This window comes from Beta vulgaris, chromosome 5 (assembly GCF_026745355.1).
Source record: "Beta vulgaris subsp. vulgaris cultivar EL10 chromosome 5, EL10.2, whole genome shotgun sequence".
Lineage (NCBI taxonomy): Eukaryota > Viridiplantae > Streptophyta > Magnoliopsida > Caryophyllales > Amaranthaceae > Beta > Beta vulgaris.
Genome location: NC_079206.1, coordinates 29,160,772 through 29,179,455, shown reverse-complemented (window position 1 = coordinate 29,179,455; position 18,684 = coordinate 29,160,772). Strand labels below are relative to the sequence as shown.

General features: G+C 36.5%; 1 protein-coding gene across 1 annotated transcript in view; it reads right to left on the bottom strand.

Moving 5' to 3' along the window:
• Positions 1-1,319: 1,319 nt before the first annotated feature.
• The window catches only part of LOC104893371 (exocyst complex component SEC3A), a 29,250-nt gene continuing 11,885 nt past the window's right edge, over positions 1,320-18,684 (bottom strand). Inside the window, exons 7-25 of the mRNA XM_010679466.3 lie at positions 17,898-18,015; positions 16,398-16,502; positions 12,341-12,442; positions 12,135-12,272; positions 11,424-11,552; positions 11,254-11,334; positions 11,103-11,177; positions 10,153-10,326; positions 9,911-10,064; positions 9,744-9,808; positions 8,741-8,911; positions 8,589-8,668; positions 7,910-7,991; positions 5,585-5,682; positions 5,392-5,500; positions 5,175-5,243; positions 2,092-2,157; positions 1,886-1,975; positions 1,320-1,743 (exon numbers count right to left, since the gene is read on the bottom strand). Of these exons, the coding sequence (XP_010677768.1) occupies positions 1,633-1,743; positions 1,886-1,975; positions 2,092-2,157; positions 5,175-5,243; positions 5,392-5,500; positions 5,585-5,682; positions 7,910-7,991; positions 8,589-8,668; positions 8,741-8,911; positions 9,744-9,808; positions 9,911-10,064; positions 10,153-10,326; positions 11,103-11,177; positions 11,254-11,334; positions 11,424-11,552; positions 12,135-12,272; positions 12,341-12,442; positions 16,398-16,502; positions 17,898-18,015 (2,017 nt within the window). The 3' untranslated portion in view covers positions 1,320-1,632. The remainder of the gene's footprint in view (positions 1,744-1,885; positions 1,976-2,091; positions 2,158-5,174; positions 5,244-5,391; positions 5,501-5,584; positions 5,683-7,909; positions 7,992-8,588; positions 8,669-8,740; positions 8,912-9,743; positions 9,809-9,910; positions 10,065-10,152; positions 10,327-11,102; positions 11,178-11,253; positions 11,335-11,423; positions 11,553-12,134; positions 12,273-12,340; positions 12,443-16,397; positions 16,503-17,897; positions 18,016-18,684) is intronic.

The following is an 18,684-nucleotide window of genomic DNA, read 5'->3' as shown; positions in this document are numbered from 1 at the left end:
ATGATCCATTCATACCATGAGAAAAAAACGAAGAAATTATTGGTCCTGAAGTGCCATATATAAGTGCAATTGGCGACTTAATGTACTTATCAACAATACTGACCTGACGTAGCTTTTTCAGTAAACTTGTTAGCTAGATACAACATTGCACCCACACAGAGACATTGATATGGAATCAAGTACTTATACACATTATCTTCAGTCTTGGATTACCCCATAAGTAGAAACCAAATGCGTCAGTCATTGGATATGCGGATGTTGGGTACCTATTAGATCCACAAAAAGCTAAGTCTTGATCCGGATATCTGTTCACTTATGTACTGCAATATCTTGGAAATCCATGAAGCAAACTTTGACTGCCACATCATTAAATCATGCAAAACTAATTGCTCTTTCTAAAGCTGGAAGAAAATGTTTATGGTTGTGGTCATTATCTAGAATATCCAAGAAGAACGTGAAATGGGAACATTAACAACAGATCCAACAATCATCACAAAGACAATACTGCATCTATCACCCAAGTATGCGAAGGGTGTATTAATAGAGACATAACTAAAAATTTATCACCGAAGCTCTTCTTCACTCATGACCTCCAAAAGGAAGGGATGATAAACATCCAATAAATCCAATCATGTAAAAATCTTGTAGACATATTCAAATCCCTTCCGCAAAGAAATGTAAAGATTAGTTTGAAATATTGGAATGCATCATCTTCGTGATATATGCTAGATTCAAGGGGGTATTATATACGTTGAACTCTTTTTTCCTTAGATCAGGTTTTTGTCCCACTAGATTTTCCCTGACAAGGTTTTTAATGAGTCAGTTTATTATAGCATATGTGATTATATAGAAGTTGCTTTTTTTTTTTCTCTTATTCAAGTTTTTATCCCACTAGGTTTTACCTGATAAGATTTTAACGAGAATAGACAATTGATATCTCCTCTCTTTTCAACATGATGGACATTCAAGGGGAAGGGTTATAAGTCAAAAGGTGAATGTCATACATTTAATATATGACAAACTTTTTCCCAAAGCCTATACTAGGATTGGTGTGATGTAATAGTATTCTTGTAGTATAAATACGGCATTTGCCATAAGGTGCAATGCACACATCATACTTGTAGTATAAATATGGCATTTGCCATAAGGTGCAATGCACACAGCGGGAAGAAAGCAAGCAAAGCATTTCTATGCTATCTTTCATTCTATAATATTTCTATTCCCTTTGTTTCACAACAATACATAATATATACTATACTATTTTGAAACCCATACATTGTTGGGCTAGTAAGGCCCTGAGAATTGAGATAGTGAGCTGCTGCACAGTTACCAATACTTTTTAATAAACAAAATGAATCAATCAAAACTTCAAAAGTACACATGATTATATGCTCTCCAACTTTATCCCTGTAACAAAGGAGCATCCCTGATCCCACTATAACATAATGTAGCAGTACATCAAATATCATTACTCTCTTCCTATGTGTATCAACGAATTAGCTCCAAGTTTGACCCTCAAAAGATATTCAGTAAACTACAACAAATTAAACCACGAGAAACATTTTACGGTAGCTAATTTTCTACAGAAAAAATCTAAGAAAAACACATGATATTTCTATACAAAAATATTTCTCACAGGGAGGCCAAAAGATCTCTCATTTCAGCTACTGAGGGGATGTTCTCAGTGGGGTAAACCTTGGCAACAAGTTGTGCAAAGCTCTCATACTTGTCCAGAAACTCTTTCTGTCAAGTGTCAAGGCTTTCCATTAGTTATCTTTCTCATGATACAAAATTAACTGAGTTGTAAAACGTGTTATATACATAACATGCGGAATCAAGATGAAAACGATTGAAACAATAGAAGTTCATCACTGATTTTGCTCACCTTGCATTTATCCCACAAAGAGGGTAGTAAGTCTTCTGAAGTCAAGTTTTTCTGCAGTTTCTTGGACATCGCTTGGATTGATTTGTCAACCTGAAGCACATCACAGCAGAAGTGATGGTAATGCAGGAAATTTAGGAGTTACTTAGAATCCAACAAACAATAAAGAAGTTTTAGATTCTTAGGATTTGGTTTCCACATGGACTTACCCCTGACAAGCTTCCTTTCAACACTTTCCGGAGATCCATTTTCGACAAACCAAGCTGGAAAGGGATCTGAAGTGGAGAAACAGACAGACCAAAGTCATGCACCAACTTCACTATATTAACTTTCTTTTCTTTGTATATATTACTGGGAACTGGAAAAGATTAATAGCGTACTGCAGTAACCATGAATCGTGCATGTATAATGCCAAATTTTGCTTTATAGATGTACGAATAATTTACCAAAAGGTGCAACAGAGACTAGAGAGTAAAGGCATGTTCCCCAATGTTAAAAGTCAAGAAAAAATTGGATCTTAAATTACATGGGGCAAATTTTGTAATAATCAGGGAAGAACATCAAAGTAGCAGTCGGAGAAACTTCAGGATCATGAAAAGTTACCACACAAACCAGTGCCGAATGAAACTGACCAATAGTTCACTAATTTTCTTGCAGAAAATTCTGTTTCATACACGCAATCGACATACCAATTGTATCAACATAGAAAAGAAAACGACGAAGCTAAAAAACAGAAATATACAAGTTAGGCTCCCAACTATTTCCAATGGTCAAAAGCCATGTGTCTGTTTCAACTGTGCAGAAAAGTCATGAGTTCTCCATTTCTCTCATCCTTGTCCCTCCTCCAATGGCTTCACTAAATTATAACGCCTTTCAAAAAACCACATAGATACCAATAGAAGGCAGATCCTTCGATCTACTCCCTCATTTTTTTTAATTGTTACACTTTCCTTTTTCTGGTCATTTATTTTAACTTTTACACTTTCACTTTTTCCTTATATGGTAACCAATCACATCAACTAATCACACTTTTCCACCTCGTATACACTATACTCATTTTAATAACCCACCCAAAATCTTCCCACCTACCCCATTTTTCTCTCTCCTACATTAATTTAATGCTTCATTTACATTTCCCAACACCAAACATTCTTTTTCTGTATTTCTTCCTTGTTTTTCGCATTCCTTGGTTCTCCCCCAAAAGTGAAGTGTAACAATTAAAAAGACGGAGGAATTATCATTTGAGGGGTTTGACAAGCGATGTCCAGGACAAGTAATTGCAGAAACCTAAGAAGGAAATTATTTGTTTCTTTTTAAAAAGAAATGGTAGAGCTGTTGCTTGGATGAAAGCCCAGATCTAGTTCCAAGAGACCTTTCATAGAGCTGGGGTTATCTCTGAGATGTGAGTTGGCAAATTCTTTTCCCTGAATACTTTGCTGGGTGATTGTGGCCAACTGTGAGTGGTGCAAGACATCTATCTGAGTAACATATCCATCAAATGGAGGGTTAGGACAGGAAAAAGAGATGCAAAGAAGTCGCTTAGTGGTTAGTTATGCATACCATGTGGCCTACATGCCTAGTGGATGAAGGGAGCCCTGATTGGCTTCATGATCTGGGTTCTCTTTTTATCTCTTTTTTTTGAGCAATGAAGGAACAACTGGATGCACGTAAAGGAAATGTGGATCATGTGCTGGCATGCATTCAGGGACTTGTCAATGCACACGTGCTCTTTCAGCACATATTCAGGACTAGGTGTTATGAATGAAGATACCTACAACTACATGTCCGCCGCTTGGATTCTGGCTAGATTTCAAATTCCTAGGTGTTACGAATGAAGATGCCTACAACTACATGTGCTCTCTCAGCATATATCGTCATTGGTTTTGCAAATTAATCTCTTTTATGCTCAGCATCCCTACACTTCACAGGTAAGTAGATAATTTTGAGTACAAGAAAGTTAAAAAAACACCTGCACGATGTGCTCTCTGCAGAGGAACACAACACCTGATAATTATGGGGTTAATGAATCCCCCTGGTGAAGAAGTGCTTTCTGTGCAAGGGGAAAGTGGTTGTTTGTAGCTAGGATCAACGGGAAATGATATCACAACTTTATAGTGAAAGGTTCTAAGGTGGTCTTCGAAAGCCGTTTGTGCTGAAAACGGGGAAAGGTTTTTTAGACGGGAACAATGGCCTTAGGTCAGATGATCTTTACTCCTTTAAACTTAAAAACGACCAACAATGGAGCAAAATATATGCAGGGTGATCAGCTTTTGGTTCCCTCCAAGAATTAGACTCAAGGAACCGGAGGTTCTACCAAGGAATGTTCTTTGCCAACTCCAACGTCTACTCCCGCTAAACAGTATGGTTCAGTTAATTTAGGCAATAAGAAGGCAGATGCTTGTGCTCTTGAGGGAAATAGAGCTGGTTAGTACATCCAATTAAGAAGGAACTAAAAGCAGTGACCTAAGTTTACTAGCAAGAAGAATAAACAAGAGTTGGAGAGAATCTGATATTGATTATATTGCAGGCTATGGAATGGGATGGTAACCATTGCCACCAACTAATGGATTTTGTTACTTGAGGGGGAGAGGGAGGTAACAAATTGGGGGAGTCCATTACCACCAAGTAATGGAATCGATTGGTGAGGGCTTGAACCAAACATGAAGAAAATTGATTCCGTTTCTTGGAGCCTAAAAATACTGAACCAAACGGGCTCTTAGTGTGTTCTCCTGTTATTACAAAGAGAAACCTTTATATTGTAGAGGAAAGGATTCAAATTTCTTGGTCAAATGTGCTCTACGTAGTTGCGTTACACACTTACACTCAGAAGCCAATCTGCACCTCACTAATCAACAGGCCAAAGGAATTAACCATTTGGTCTTTAGCGTTAAAGCTCTATAAATATAGATTATAGACCATGCCCTCTGTCAAGTCCAATATCCCTGTCAACCATATACATGGGAGACTCATGAAAGGCAATGTGATAACTGACAAGGTTATTGTACAGAATGATAAGCAATTTCAGATTTGTGTGACAGCTAACAGACACCATATCCACTAAAATGAAATTCTTTGTTCCTAGGAATACAACTTAATTAATGACTAATTTCTGTCAGCAAACACCACGAATCTCTCATAACATAGTTTCTAGAATTAATCGGGAAAAAGAAAGAGTACCTCACATCATATGTACATCCACAATTAAACCATGAATATCAAAATAACCATTGCGTAATGTTAAGTAGCTAAGAAACGCAGATTCCTATGAATTCTGCATGCATCTGATACTTACTTCTTCTGGGGTTATGGTGTACATGAGGTCTTCAATCCTTCTAGCGAATTGGAAAAGCCGTTCAAATTGCTGTCAATAGATGATGAAAAAATTCTGGCTGTTAAATTTGCCAAACTAGTCCTAGCCTCCTAGGAATACTAACCAAAAACCAGGTACTGCACAAGGATGACACCATAAACAAAACATTAAACTTTAATGACATAAACAGCTTACTCACGTAATATATGATCATGCTTATATGTCGCGTGCATGCTTGCTCATATGCTTCGCTTGCCTGGTGGTAGAACTTTGCTAGAGTTGGCACAACGTTTGCAAGATCATATAAACTGCAATTAATTGCCTATCGAGTTAGCTCGTTGAATGAGATTAATAGCAAAAAGTTGGTGCAAGTATGAAGCAGAAATTAGCACCTATTCTGGAATGCAGCATAATTCTCCAAAAGAAAAACATCTGCATATTTTGGATCAGTCTGTGCAATTTTCTCCAAGGTCACAAACATAATGCTAACCTGTCAACAAATTAAGTGCCGGTGTCTTTACTTTTATATACATATTAACAAAACAATCAAAAGTAGAGTGGCCCTTAGTGTAGTTCTCATCAATTAGGTTCACATTCATCAAACTCTACATCAATCAAGTTTGCTAGATATGGACCAATAATTAAACTAGAAGGCCTGACCTACCGTTTAGACTGTCAGGTGGAAAGGATCATTAAAAGCTTCAGACTGACATAGAAAGAAGCTATGGTCCTTTCATCCTACTCTGTAAGACAATCCCACTTTTACACAAATTGCGAGGTCTTTTAGAATTAATATGTAAGACAAAAGGCTCTCTAGTGAGTCCTAGAAATATGCATTGAATCAATAATCTAACATTTGTCAAGATCAACCATTTTGCAAACAAGACCCCAATATTATAGTTTTACCTCACTTTCGATAACTGATTATGCAACTAGGCACCTCATAAATGAAACTACACATAAGTAACACTACATATTAGGGGCTGTTTGGTTCACAAACAAAGAAAGGAAAGGAACTAAGAAAGGAAATAGAGGGGAAAGGTTCCAAGAATAAGAAACTCAAAAAACTGGATCGGTTCATAACCCCCGGTCCCACCAAATCTTTTTCTCTTTTCAAAGTGACAAAGACCACGACCGATTCTTCCTATTTTCCGTTTCTCCTTTCTAATACTCCTCACGATAACCATCTTCTTCACTATTCCCCTCCAAACACTCATCAACAGTGGTCAGAAATTTTTTCAGGTTGTTGCGGTGGTTTAAGGGGTCAAATTCCACCATTTCAGCCACAAATGTGAAGCTTTAATGCTTCATTTGGCCATGGAAGTCCAAAAATATGCGTCTCTTGGATTCATCTACCGGATAAAAAATTCTATACTAGTAGATTTTCTAATTTTCCCTCAGTTTATTCTCCCTCCACTGCCTATTGCCTTTTTTGGTGATGTGTTTGGCCTATGGCCTCTAGTTGGCGGTGATCGAGGGTAGGGATTATCTAGGGAATGGAGGTGGAAGGCAAGGTTATCGAAATCGCGATTGAAATCGTAAAATCACACGATTCTATGATCTAACTTGGGCTAAATGATTTGAATCGTTCATAGAATCGCAATTGAAGAAAATCGGATATAGAAGTAGAAAATTGGTAGAATCGTACTATTGCGATTTATTACCGATTCTAACAATTCAGCATTTACCCCTTCAATTGAAGTCTATTGATGGATATTAGAATAAATGGACCAGGCCCGTGAAATCTCATTTATTTCAAGCCATGGCTGCCTCATTTTTACCCTCACATCTAGCACGCACGCACACATTTCTCTATCTTCTTCGGTTTCTTGGTTCAATATGTTTATTGAATCATTTCATTTGCTTTTGACTTATAAAAACATGCATTTTCTATACCTCTTTTATTCCCTTGATGGCATCATTTCTCATCTCATATGATTATCATTACGGCTAAAATAGATTTTTAGTGTTCTCCATTATAAAAAAAAGGTAAACAGTTTACATATTCTATCATAGAATCTATTCCCGCAAAAGTCGTAGAATCTTATTTTTTACGAGATTTTAGGACCCGATTCTAAGAGACCATTCCGATTTAAAGTAGAATCGCGATTTTGACAACCTTGGTGGAAGGAGTGATGGGAGGATGGGAGGATGGGAGGATGGGCGGTGGTTTCTAGATGGTTCTTAATGATGCTAGCACAGTGCAATGGTGGGATGTGGTGGTGATGGGTGATGGTGAATTGGTGGTAGAGTGCAGAGGTGGAACATCGCGGTGAGTCGGTGACTGATATAGTGAAGGTACCCCAAACCCTGAATTGGTGGAGTACAAATCCGGGGGGGAAGGAAATCAAGAAGTTGTTTGGGGTATTTCTATTTAGCTGAAGTGGGGAAAGAGAGTAAAAAAGTAAGTGAACCAAACATCAATAAAGAGAACATAGCATAGCAATTCCCTTTCCCTTTCCCTTTCTTGATTACCCCCACCCAAACAGGAGCAAGTTTAAGTTAATTAAAAGTAGTAAAGTACGTTGAAACATGAACTCACAGTATTGGTAGCATGGTTTACAGACAACTAAGAAGTTAGAAGAAGACATGTGTAATATTGTTAAAGCCAAAACATCCATTAGCAGTGATCAACCCATAGCTGACATTATAATATAAACACAAGTTATATTACAGCATGCCAATACATAAGAATCAGCAAAGGAATAGATACTCACAAATTTTGTATATGCCTGGTCAACCAAATCCCTGGATTGTCCCTGGATATACTGCTCCATACGAGTTGCAAGAGTGGCGAATCTATGAACCAAATATATATGTGGCTTTATATTATGAATAATTACAGCATCTTCAAGATAGAAAGCATTGCACCAATTGTGACTCAAATGAATAATCAAACATCTCCAAAAGAAAAAGAGGCATTGACTTATTTTTAGAAACAGTATAGTTATTATCGTTGTTATTTGTACAGATACAGTTTAGCTCTTTGTGCTCTTTGATTTCAAAAATGATGAGCAGTACTTCAAGTATATTCAACCAAAACCAGAAAAAGAAAATGTGGGTAGGAAATCATACACATTTCATCTTCTCACAACTAACCTAATAAGAGTCAAGACGGCACAAAAAGAGTGGAAAAAGGCATTAACAAATAGAAGTTCCATAATCATCTAATGTGCCTTAAGTAAAATCAATAGAATTTTACCATCAGTGAAGCATATATGACATGGGCTCACCAAGCCATTTTCGAGCTAAAGCCAACATCATGAACTACCTAGCCTTGGAGAGAGCTACCTCCTCCACTAATGGAGGCACTGCATTAGAAGTACCTAGCTTTCTAAGGGGCAGAGAGACTGAGGAGAGGGGTTCCTGTATCATAAGATGTAAAAGTAATTTCACCTAGGGATATATGACAGGACACCCATTTGTCGGACATTTCTCTCATTTCTTTCAATCTGGTGACAAGCTTCATCAACAAACTGCAAGAGAAGCATAATATTATAATTCAGTTCCAAGTAAATAGTTGGTGCACGTTGAAGGCTGGTACTTACTCTGCTAAACTGCATGGAGATCCTAGATTCAAGATCACCAAGCAAGAGGCGAACAAACCCAGCCGCATCAGCTTTCTGTCCAGAAAGATAGCGTTCTGTGATCCCATGCATCGAAATGCACCGCAAGGGGTCAATTTTGTAGGCCCAATCCACAACAGCATAGAAGTCTTCCTGAGATTTGATTGCAACACAAAATGGTTGAGGCGGACGCAGGTACCAGGGATTATCTAGAGATTAGACATTGCTACAGAACCTTAAGCAAAAAATTATCGCCAAGAATAACTTTCAGCTACCTATGAGGCTATAGATATATATGAGAAGTAGCACACCCCTGCACTCCCTCCAAAACAAAAGGGGAAGGTAAGCGTCAAAATGATGTGAAGCACAGTTTTTTCATTAATTATCCATTCATATAAGGAATATATTACACACAATTTATATTATGTGAGGATAAGCTACAAGAGAGCTCCTTCTGTTTTTTAATTATTTTTTAAAAAAACACATAAAGTTCCATTCACATTAGAAGAGGATGCATATTTTTTTTTTAAAAAAAAAGAAAAAATCTCTGAAAGGTGACAACACAGAAAAAGGCTACAAAAGAAGGCTTCTAGTGCCTGAAGCACTGTAAGGTGGAAGTCAACCCCTGACCCCTGTGCCTTGTGGAGCTTCCTTTTTCACATGCTGACAACGAAACTTCATACTTTGTTTCCTTTCTTTAGTTAGTAGATAATGTCACCTTTTATTATTCTTTTAATGAATCACATTTCCATTTGTTACAAACTTTCATATCTGGTATAGATCCCACTACACTGCAGAAATATGGATACTTCAAAGAAAAGCGGCAGTCACATGGAGCAATACCCATCATTCACATGCTAGAGAACGAATCCCTCAACATGGCGGGTCAAAGGCATGGAAAATGCCATAATTTATCAATGATAAAATTACAAATACAATACCTGCTATTTAAGAGAGAAAATTGAACATCTTTCCAGCAAATTACCTGGATTCCATCAAGCAATTCCTGAAGACATTCATTTAATGCTGCCAACTCAGCAGAATTTTTACCTAGTTATATCGTAATATAATCTGTCAGTTACGTGTATGAGCCTGCATAAGCTAAATGCATTATACTATAATATACATTTGGCGCCAAAAGTTGAGATAGACCTGCTTTGCTATCATTGTCATCAATATCCATAATTCCAAGATCATCATCATCAGCATCATCAACATTTGATGCAGACTTGTTCCCATTGGGAACACCTCCTGGAGGATTGAGAGCAGGAACTTCAAAGCACATGAAGTGAGCAAAAAAGGAACTCTGAGATTCAAACATAATTCAAGTAAGACACCTAAAAGTTACAAGTTAGAATATATGACTACAATGTGCTGGGATATAACTCTATAACCTCATCAACAAGCAGGGGAACAAATATTGTTAGCATTTTGGCATAGGCATCCGACACAGCTGAAGTGTCGGCATTGCTCACAGTTTGACCAGCACCAGCAGAAGCATCCAACCAAACAGTTGGATTTCTAGAAGCTTTAGTGCTGGCTCGAAGCTCATTTGCAAACTCGCGAGCCTGCATATAATCGAAACAAATATAAAAAAAAGGGATGAGATAGAAGGAAAATAAACTTACTGAAGTAGTTAGGGAAGATAGTTATTATTCCTGTAGCTGAAAGTTTAGTCGAAACAACTCTAGACTAGCAACATTACCTTGTTTATTTATTTAGTTTTTCTTTTTGCTGAAAGGATGTTTGTGGAGAGAAACTATGAAGACAATATCACAGCCAGAAAATTATTCCAATTTTAGATTATGTTGGACAACAATACGCATAAATATTGAGTAAAGGTTTCACCATTAACCCATTTTGCAGTTTACACCAGGTGTTGATATGGGATTGGTGCTACAGGGGAAAGGGGGGAAAAGGTAAACAGTAGGTCAGACATAAAGAAACTTTGCTGACCTTTGTTCTTTTTATTTGTGTGTGTGTGTGTGTTGACAGAACCAAGGTTAGGAGTAAGCTCTCAAGTCTCGTTTGAGCTTCCTTATTTGAGTTTCCTTATGACTATCATAGTTAAGTTGAATACGTAGCAGAACTGTTCCATTTTCAAACGAAAGTAAATTATGCGTACACATGATATTTGTGGGACATTCATAACCAATAATGGCAAGGCTCGCAAACCCTAAAACAAGTTACACAGCAGCTCATATCTCACAGCATATGAACATATCAAAGTTCTTTCCTGATTATCATGCCAGTACACGCTTACTCTAAACGAACCAAGTTGTTTGTTTCTAAATATCAAGTTGGCAACATGTCAACAAAATTCAGAATTAATTAATTGCCTCACCTCTCTACGTAGAAGCGAGTTGAGGGAGCTACAATATGCTTTCCTCAATGGACTCAAGCAAATTTTATCAAGGCACTGGAACATCAGAAGAAAGGAATGAGATTGAACATGAAAACACCATATATATATGCCAATAATTTCAGTATAGAACCTTCAGATGTTGCAGAAGGCGAGCATATGTCCTGCATTTGTACCGCAGATCAGCGTGGTCTGGTCGTTTCAGCTGTCCACGCTGTTCAATGTCACACATAGATTAAAACTCAACCAGCATGATAACCTTGCCATATGCGTATCAAACTAAGTTAACACTTGACACTATACCTGCGAAAAGTAACTCTTGTCGCTTGTCATGAAATCCACTAAGCTGGCAAAGTAGTTCCTCAAGAACTCAGATGCTCTCCGAACAAAAGTACTTTTGAGCTTTTCAAGTTCTGCCTTCTTCTCTCTAACCTATAAAATATTTTATGAAAAAAGAAAGAGATGAAGCAATCAAATAAAATTTTACAAGCAGTACTCACAAAGTTACAAGAATATAGGAGGTGGAAAACAATGACAATATAGTTTGACAACCACTGTCCCCTGAAAGTTGTTCCACGAAAGACCAAAATCAACTAAGAATACCACCTTGCATCAAAATCAATCCAACAGAGAGAGCTAGACTTGAATTGGGCACAAGGCTCAAACACTACAAGTCCACAGGACCACAACAGCAAATTTAAGATGTTTACACTGGGAATTAATCAAAAAGGGGAGAATTTATCAGTTTATCACAACTATCTTGACAAACAATCCTTAGTGGATGTCATTTTATCCTCAGCTTTTGTAATCCTACAATTCTGCAATATGTAAAATATTAATTTTGTCTATAAGTTTTTCGTTGCAAAATTTATAAGGCAATTAGCCTACCTGAACTTGTTACTATAACATAATAGATTCTCCATTTCAATTACTAAATTCCCGTGTAATTCAAGTGCATGATATTACTTTCATATAAAAGCAATGAAACAAAAAACCAAGATATTTGGAACATACTGCTCGCATATTTGCAAAAGTCGTATCCAGGTTTGGGACTTCCAAGCCATGGAGAGCTCCACTTAGCCATTCACATGCTTCTATGTTTTTTATCATGTTTGATTCATCGAAGGAACCTCCTGTCAGACAGGATGCATACTAGATGCAGAAAAAATCGTCAATTTTAGATTGAAATGAGCAGGCAAGCAGAGATAGGAGGGACATACCTCATTAGGAACATGCAATCGCTCAAGAAGCTTGTCGAGTTCCTCAATCAATGCTTTGTTATTTACAGATTGCATTTCCAGCTTGTTATTTCGGGTTTCTATCTGAATAAACAAGGAATTCGGTTAACAATTAAAATAAAGCCTAAGCAACTGGAATCCTAAAACTACTTATAGATCTGCATGCATATTGTTTTTCCAAATCTAGCACTCCTGTGAATTACACCAGCATAAACAGACCTTTCTTTGGGCTAACAGATAGTGCTGCTGCCTCACCCAGCTGATATTGCCAGGCCCGTACTTTTGCAATAGTCAGAATGGTCTTTGAAGGTCAAATATCTCAGATACTCTACCATCGAGTTCATTGTTTGGGGGTCAACCCACAGCTTGTAAGCCAGAGAGGCAAGGAAGGGTTTTTGAATCAAAGGCATTTATAGTCCCCACCTGAATATGTAGCAGAACTGTACCATTTCTGGTCCAGAAGAAGGCAGATGAGGAACATTATACCAGAGTTAAGACTTGCTACACATTGGTGTATTAGGTTCGCAAGTTCTCAGAAAGGAAGGGCCAGAAATGGCAACAGATATGACAATTTATAATGTTTTTGAAAAAAGGCCATTTACGATAGGAACCATCCTCCACCCTTCAATCTACTTATCCTTCAACCTTCTCTTCTATGCTAGAATACTTCTATGGCATTGTTAGCATTGTTAACACATGAATTCAAGCAATATTTCATGAGGGTCTGAATAGTTGAAACCAAGTTATTTGGTCTAATTAACACCTGCCCTCAGTTTTTCAGAAGAGATCAATGGAATCTTAGAGCTTGAAAGGATATTTCTTTCATCCCTAAACATCTATGATTAGGAGTTTAGTAAACATCTATGATTAGGTGTTTGTCAAGTTTAATTGCTCCATATTTCTCCCTCACCCTGTTCTTGCATACAGGTGAATCATTGACAATCCTTCTCTTCATACATAAAGTTATTTACTACTCCCTTCGTTTCATTTTAATCTACACACTTACACTTTTCACGCATGCCAGTGCAAAACTTTGAGGACATATATCTTTAGTTTTGTATTTGTAAAAATTATAAAAAGTACATATCAATAAAATACATGTTATGATGAATCTAACAAGATCCCACATGACTATATTTTCATCCGCGTATAAATCACAAATGATGGTCAAAGTGAAATTTGTGAATAGTGTAAAATATCAAAGTGTAACAATTAAAGTGAAACGGAAGGAGTACATATCAATAATCAAATTCATATTAGAATGATTGAGGAAATATATGATATAAAACCCTGACTTTTCTAATTTTTTATCCTTTTCACCCCAACTTCACAAACATTGTATCTCTCTCTGGGCGCCCTTCTTATTGGGAGGGTTTGGGTTAATCTGTGACGCTGCTCTCCAATAGCTACTCTTTGAAAAAAAAAAAGATATATCTTGGAAAGAATAGGGTTCTGGCTCAAAGAAGATCATATGAAACTACCAAAAAAAAAACCTGAATCTATAGCGACTCTATAGGTGCATGTGTGATATTATCATGTGCGTTTATAATTTTTGGTAACATTTTTCATATATAGGTGGTATTCTTGTGGATTTTGTACTTATATTTTGATGAAAAGATAAAGGAGTTATGAACTTTAATATAAAAAAATATGCACAAAGGAATAACACATAACAAACTAGCTTCAGGAATAGAACATCAACTATAGAAAAGTGAAGCAGTAATAAGTTGCCAAGACTAGGAGAAAAAGAGAGAACACGAAATACAAGACAAAACTTCGAATAGGAAAGATAATCTCCTCAAATATTCACTAATGAGCTAACTACAATCTTCGCCATCTTTACATTATCATAGGGAGGCACCTAATAGCAAAAGCCAAACGTAACTATATATGAAACCTAGACCACTATACCAAAGCAGGGTGAAATTGAACTGCAAAAGAGCTAGAAAACACATGATGAACTATGCATAAAAATGGCTGCATAACTTGCTCGAGAAAGACAGACTTGTTTCACAAACTAAATCAAACAGTTTCTGACAATACACAAGTAGCACAACCTGCCTACAAGAAAATAATTGTAGGTAGGGTGACCCATCAAATGGCCACAACTTGCTCCTTATATAGTCAAGTTGTTCTATACAATCACCCACAAGCCAACTTTCATTTCCAAATATAATCACATTTGAATGATGCATAGCAAAAGAGCTACTGCTCTTTCAAGTTGACCCTTGCTTCAACACCAAGCGTTACATTAGCAATGAAATAACTATCCTTTCCTCAAAAACTTCCATGAAGGAGACTTAAAGCCAAGTCTCATGTTCAGACGCCAAAATATTGTGGATTTCATCTACTAAAAACTATTTTTGGTGTCATGTAATCCAATAAAGAAAATTAAAGAATCATCCATGCCTCAAGCCAAACTTAAAGGTTAAAGGTCCCAACTCACACATCCCACCCTTCCTCACAAGAATAATTGTCCTCGATTTCACAGGAATTACTCACAAATATCACACACAATCATAGGGGAAGAGTGGCGCCCTTTGTTAAAATGCATAACCTAATCTAAGCAAGGACACTCCAAGAAACGATACAACCACCAAGATCATAGATCATAATCACAAACCAGGAACTCACGCACAATCAGAATCATCAATGGGCAAAGCGAGCTTATCTTGACCCTACCAATGAGAATTTATAGAAAGATGACCAAGCTGAAAAGTCAATACAAGAATAGCCATCCATCAAAGAGCTATGTTTTCTAAATCTTCTGTATCTAATCTTGCTAAACAAAAGAAGAAGAGAAAAAGTTGATGTATACAATCGTGCAAATTCAGATGGACCCCAACTTTGTAAGAGAATGTCCAATGACTGCTCAAATCTAAGGAAAAATGTCGTCATTTCTTCCACAACCAACCTCAAGCATATGATCACTAGTTCGAGAGTGAAGAAATTACATATGTACATTAATAAGGCCTGAACCTTGCTGGAAAAGAGTTCTCTCTTTGAAGTTGGCTCTTGTGCAACAACATGGCTCTTGCAATATGTTTCAATATCATGCATCCCATTAGCCAAATTTCAGCCTTGCCCCAAACACTTATTGGAAGCATATGAAAGAGCTTAGTCTCATGCTAAGACATGCTCTAGGGCAAGTCGCAACAACATTTGGTATAAAATTAAATTTCCAAACAACAATTTAGACAAAATAAGCTACAGTTTCAAAGGAATCAGTTTGAAAACTTAGGACAAAAATGGTTCCTCCACTTTTTTTCCTCTGTAATTGTAGTTAGATTCTAGACCTCTTATCTATCTCTATTGTATCATTCTATTTCTTTGGCTCTGTGAAGAGAATGTCAATAGAAGAAAGGAATAGAAGGTAACAAAAATAATATATGCAAGATTTGAGTGCAAAAATGCCAATTCGAGTCAGATTAAAATATAAAAGGACTTTCAGTCAGAATCAAGAAAAATGCAGCACATCTGTTATTGCAAATGAATAGCTTTATAGGGGAAAAAGAGGGAAATAAAAGAACCAAAACAGCTAGAAAACTGTTGAAAAACAATGGCCAGGAGAAGACAAATGCATTTCTTTCTATAATACTCCCTCCGTTTCTTTTTTATCTACACACTTTCCTTTTTGATTTGTGTCTTTCTAATCTACACTGTTTTTTTTTCTATTCTTGGTAACATTTACCGTCTACTTTCTCCTCTTTTTCCACCCATCTCATCCTCGTTTTAATATTTTAACCCACTTTTTAGTTTCTCTATCTTACTTTTCAGTCTCTCTCACACTTTTGTACTTCCTCCTTGATTCTTCCCAAAGTGAATTGAGTAAACTAAAAAAAAACGGAAGAATGTACAACCTTAGGAATTTTTCTTAGAAAAATTTGTACGAGCAATTTATGCTCAAAAATGAAAAACTTCGGAAAATGAGCATGAGAAAAGTTCCATGTTTATTTGAAATGCTATCAAACTAGATGAATGGATTAATCTACTGATAATCTGACCTAAAAAAGTCCCTCGAATGTTGTATCCACCTTACCGACTCAATGTCTTCTCTCATGTGTCTCAGTTTCACATTGAATATTCCCAGCCATTCATCCATATCATCCACACAGTTCAAGGCATTATCAAGCCCTCTTAGAACCTGCATTAAGCAAACATGTTAGTCAGCTAAACAATGTAAGTCATGAACTACTTCAAAATAAATTGTATACTATCACGCAATTCCTGGAATCTCTTAAACGGCAATAGCAATGGTTAGTACTTTGGCTATGTTTAGTTCACCTGAAATTTTTTGATCTGAACTTATCTGATCTGAACTTATTTTTTCTGATCTCATCTGATCTGAACTGATCTGATGTGATCTGATTTACAAGATCTTATCTTTTAGATTTTTCTCAATATATAAGAAAAAAATATAGTCATGTGGGGTCTTGTTTGATTCGTCTCAATGAGTACTTTATTAATATTCATTAATTATAATTTTTACTAATATGTAATGAAAGATATTTCATAATAATAATGATTTTTAAATATAAGCATGATCTGAACTGATCTGAACTTATTTTTTCTGATCTGATGTGATCTGAAATAAGCAAAAATACGGTGAACTGAACATAGCCTTTGTCATCACGAACGAGGGCTGAAATTCTCCCAATCCCAAATCACACTCTTCGTTGATCATTTATGTAAGTTTAATCGTCAAAATTGTATGGAGAAAAAGGGGCTGAGCATTATTCAAATGTGCATGTTTTGTGTGTTTTTATTGAAATCAGTCATATACAGGATCTCAATCCTTAATTTCGCTCTTCATAGTTCATGGAATATGCGAAATTTCTCCTTGAGGTAAAAGTTTTTGGTCAGAATGCCATTCCTATTTTTATAGAATCAAAATCTATCGGTACTGGAAAAAGCGATGCTTTCTATGAGACGAGCATCTCTTTGTTGTAACTCTAGTCTGAAAATTCTGAGTTCATCCTGGAACATGGCTGACTTTAATAAAGCACTGCATATATATGAAATGTAACCAGAAATTAGTCTTCATATATACTCATCACATAGAAGCTATTTGAGCCAATATGGAGTACAGTGACTTCCTCGTCATTGTTCCAGCTGAAGCTGTAAAAATTTCTCTATGTATTATCTGTGGTGTATCAGCAACGTGGAGAAGTTACAAAACTAAAACTTTGACATTTTCTATTTATCTATTGAGAACTTGAGAGGCTAGAAGCAAACAAAAAAGTTCGCATTCAAATCTCTATATTTAGCAAAGTCTGCTATTCTAAACAGGAAATCTGGCTATACATTTACAAGGGGAAAACATGTACAAGGCAGTATGACACTAATTTTATCTTTTTGTTGCATGTAGTCAATAGTTTTAAAAGTTAGGCTGCTCGAACATAAAGGTAAGACACAACATAGAACTTTCTAATAATCCAAGGAAAATTTACCTCTTAAGGTAAAGCTAGATGAATTCATTGTAAGACAATCCACAAAGGGCATTTTAAAGAGAATATGAACAAAGTAAAAGGAATTTCACCTGCTCCACCAGGGTCTCTGTTTCCAAGATAGCATGAACATTTGCTGCTTCCAAAGCCTGAAGTTCACGCTTCAACCTTTCAGAAAAAGCTTCTGCTTCGCCAATACCCATGACATAACTGCATTCAGCAAACCAATCAAGCCCGTAGAATGTTAATGGATTGTTATTAAGAGCTGATGCCTTCTTTCCGGAAGAAAATAAAATAAGGATCTTTCAACATGTTATATTCCCAACAGCGTGTAGGTGGAATACTGGAATATATAAGCCTAATACCGTAACAAATGAGAAGCAAACTAAACAAGTATACTCCAAATAATAAGCAGAATTTACAGAAGCTATCAATCGTCAACAACATATCCAGATGGTTAGAACCTAGTTTTGACAAGTTTGAAGAAGAGAGCCTAGTATCAATCATCAATAAACAGAATTAAATAGATATGCTCCAAACAAATTTTAAGCAAATTTTGGTAACGAAGAAGAGAACCTAGTATTTTAACTGATCTAGATCTGATACAGGAAAACAGAACATATAAGGGAATAGCCATTGGAAGAAAGAGTCAACTACTAACAGATTCCTTTAAGGAGCCTTTCATATAGATTAGATACCAAATCCTGCTTAATTCTCCTCTTTTGACATAAGGAAAGAGCACACTAGTTTGTTTTCAGAAATTTGATTCCTGAGCATCCAAACCCTATTTGAGATTTTTCATGGAGTTCGAGCTTTGATTTCAAGTTTGTGTCTGAATCTTGAAGTTTAGAACCTGTTTGCCATTGTTTCTCTTCAGTT